The sequence below is a fragment of the Emiliania huxleyi genome (assembly GCF_000372725.1).
Source record: "Emiliania huxleyi CCMP1516 chromosome Unknown EMIHUscaffold_1231, whole genome shotgun sequence".
Classification (NCBI taxonomy): domain Eukaryota; phylum Haptophyta; order Isochrysidales; family Noelaerhabdaceae; genus Emiliania; species Emiliania huxleyi.
The window spans coordinates 5,366-8,116 of NW_005201358.1; the positions used below are offsets into that span (position 1 = coordinate 5,366).

Consider the following 2,751-nt stretch of genomic DNA (forward strand, 5'->3'; position numbering starts at 1 on the left):
TCTCGCAGCTGGCGTCGCTCGCGTAACCGTGGCAGGGCGATCCTCCCTTCGGTGGAAGGGAGATCTCTAGCCTCCTAACGAGGTTGCCCTCCGCCTGGCTGTTGGCGACAGCGATTAACACCTCCGCAGTTGCGTCGGTCCGCGCCACAGGTAGAGACGTTGAGCTCGGCAGATGATTTGGTAGTCAGTTGGGCCGCCCCGCCTCGTGTGGCTCATGGTAGTACGCGACCTCGCCTTCGGGATCGAAGGCCATCGTGACCACACGGCCGTCAGCACCGCGTACCTCGGCGGGCGCGAGGGCGCGATGGTGCGCCGCCTCGCCGGGAGGCATGCTCGCGGTATGAGCGTTGAGGCGTTGCTCGGCGGTGAAGCTGCTCGGGTGATAGAAGGCGGCGCGGGCGCTCGGCAGCGGCCGTGGCTCGGCTGGTGGGACTGACTCCGGCTCCTCAGTCGTGAAGCTGCCGCAGTGAAAGAACATGGCGCGAGAGGTCGGCACATGGGCAGGCTTCAGCGCTGACGGCTCATTGGTTGGCTCATCAGTTGCCTGCGCAGCTTGCTGCTCGGCTGGCTCTTCATCGTCGGGCTCCGGAAGCGAGCCCCACGCGTTGTGGTCGCCGCCGGATGGTTGCCAATCGCCGAGCTGGCTGCTGTAGTTGGCAAGAGGGTGGAGCGCGAGCCAGTCTTCTGGCTCCTGGGTAGCGACAGGAGAGCCAGCAGGTGGCGGCGGCGGCGGTGGCGCGCTAGCTGCAGCGCGCACCTGCTGGGCGGGCTGAGCATCCTCGCAGAAGCGACCGCTGCTAAAGAAGTCGTCTATCTTGCGCTCGGCGTGGAAGCGCTCGCCGCCTTCGTGATCGTTCATCCAGTCGTTGTACGACTCTGTGCCATCTCAAGTCGCCCGTCGCACCAGTCGCGGAACGCATCGTACTCGTCAATGTCAATCGCGTCCTGGCCGTCCGCCTCGAGCATGTCGTTGAGCTCATCGAGGTCGGGCTCGCCGACGTCATCGTCCTCGCTGCCGTCCTCGCTTTCGACCGACGCCTCGGCGACTGAGGCACTGACTGTCGCCGCTGACGGCGATGCCACTGGCTGCGCTGGTGCTGCGTCTGCTTGTTGTTTGGCGGCAGCTCGCTTCGCACGCTTGGCCTCGTTGCGCTTGACCGCGTTGCGCCGGTCGGCAGCCGCCTTCTCCTCGCCGGTCATCGCGGAGGCCTTGCGCTTCGCCGCGGCAGCGCGAGAAGCCTTGAGCTTGTGTGAGATGGCGTCGGCTTGGGCCTGGCGCTGCGCTTATATTCCGTGTTATCCTCCAGATAGAGAAGTGTCTAACAGGCGCAGAGGCGGAGGAGAAGAGGGGCACAGCTGAGAGCCTAGCTCCAACTGATCCAAGCTCGGTAGATGAATGAACCGAAACGTTCCATCCAAACCGAGCGGCGGCCGACGGCAGCCTGGCCGTCGCCCCAGCCCCTCTCTCCCGCCGTAGCCTCTCCGCTAGCAGGAGGCCGATAAAATCGACTTCGATGCTGGACGAGACCGCCATCGATGGCGTACCCGCCTACCGAGCTCCGATGACCTCGGGCGGCGTGTACGACGCAACCTATTGGTGTGACTGGACAGACGGAGACGACGGATACGCCACAATCCCACGAGAGAGGCTAATGCCATGGCTGGTGATGGGCTTCCAGCGACGCTACACCTCGGTCACGCCGGCCTTCACCGGCGGCAACCCGAGCACCGCGGCGATCGCGAGCCTCCTGGAAGCCAACGCTCAGAAGAGCAAAACAGACGAGGACGGTACAACGACGCTGGAGTCTCACCCGTTCCCGAGGTGCGAGGGGCCACAGGCCTTTCTGATGATGATGGCTCAGCGAGCTCCCGAGTCGCTGGCCCACTCGATCGACAGAGTCACCTTGCACAGCATGGCGCAGTTTGATCTGCACGGGAATGGGTGGGCATTGCCTGAGTTTTTTACGGGCATCACCTGGACGGCGTTGGCAGCCTCCGGAGACGAGGTCGCCGCATCGCGCGCCTCCTCCAACCACTGCGGCCCACAAGCGTAGGGGGCGCAGAGCGAAGGGGGCAGCGCGCCCTCCAGCGCGAGCACGTAGTCCTTAAAGTAGCTCGCCAGCAGTTGCGGGTCAGCACTCGGGGGAGATGCAGCCGCTGGCGAGAAGGTGGGCGCCGAGCTGCACCTGCGACCCCAAGGCACGAAGGCAGGGGCCGAGCATGCCGGAGATGTAGGCGACCACGGTCCACGGCGCGTCCCCCTCAACCTCCAGGGCGGAAAGCGGGGTGCAAGCCAGCGGGGCGAGGCATGGCGCGAGGGCCGCGCGAGCAGCCGCCGCCGGCCTCGCCGCAGGCGCCGCGGCGCTGGCTCGGCGAGTCGCCCCGCGCTGCGCATGAGCAGCATCCCCCGCCAGCGCGGCCGCGGCGGCGAGGCCCCCCACCGGGAGGAGATCGGGCTCCTTCACCTCCAATGCCGCTGGCGACAGATTAAGGCTGTCGATAGCCAGCTGTAGTCCAGCCGTGGAGGAGAAGGGGGCCGCGTCGAGGAGCCCGCACGTGAGCAGCTCGTTCTCAGACGAAAGCGAGCCCACGCGCGGTCCCGGTAAGGGCGAGATTCAGCGGGCAAACCATCGGAGCGGGAGAGTCGGCGGGGGGCGCCGAGAGGCGCAGCGCGCAGCCGCCGGCCGAAAGTCGGGGGGCCCGGGGGGGGGGGGCGGGGGGGGGCCGGGGGGGGGCCCCCCCGGGGGGGGG

General features: G+C 67.3%; 1 protein-coding gene across 1 annotated transcript; it reads right to left on the reverse strand.

The window, feature by feature from the left end:
• Window positions 1-184: 184 nt before the first annotated feature.
• Window positions 185-1,200, reverse strand: EMIHUDRAFT_252023 (hypothetical protein; the record flags this gene model as incomplete). The annotated part of the gene is made up of 3 exons (XM_005789967.1): window positions 185-691; window positions 758-843; window positions 876-1,200. The coding sequence occupies 3 exons, from the start codon at window positions 1,198-1,200 to the stop codon at window positions 185-187; spliced, it is 918 nt and encodes a 305-aa protein (XP_005790024.1).
• Window positions 1,201-2,751: the final 1,551 nt, after the last annotated feature.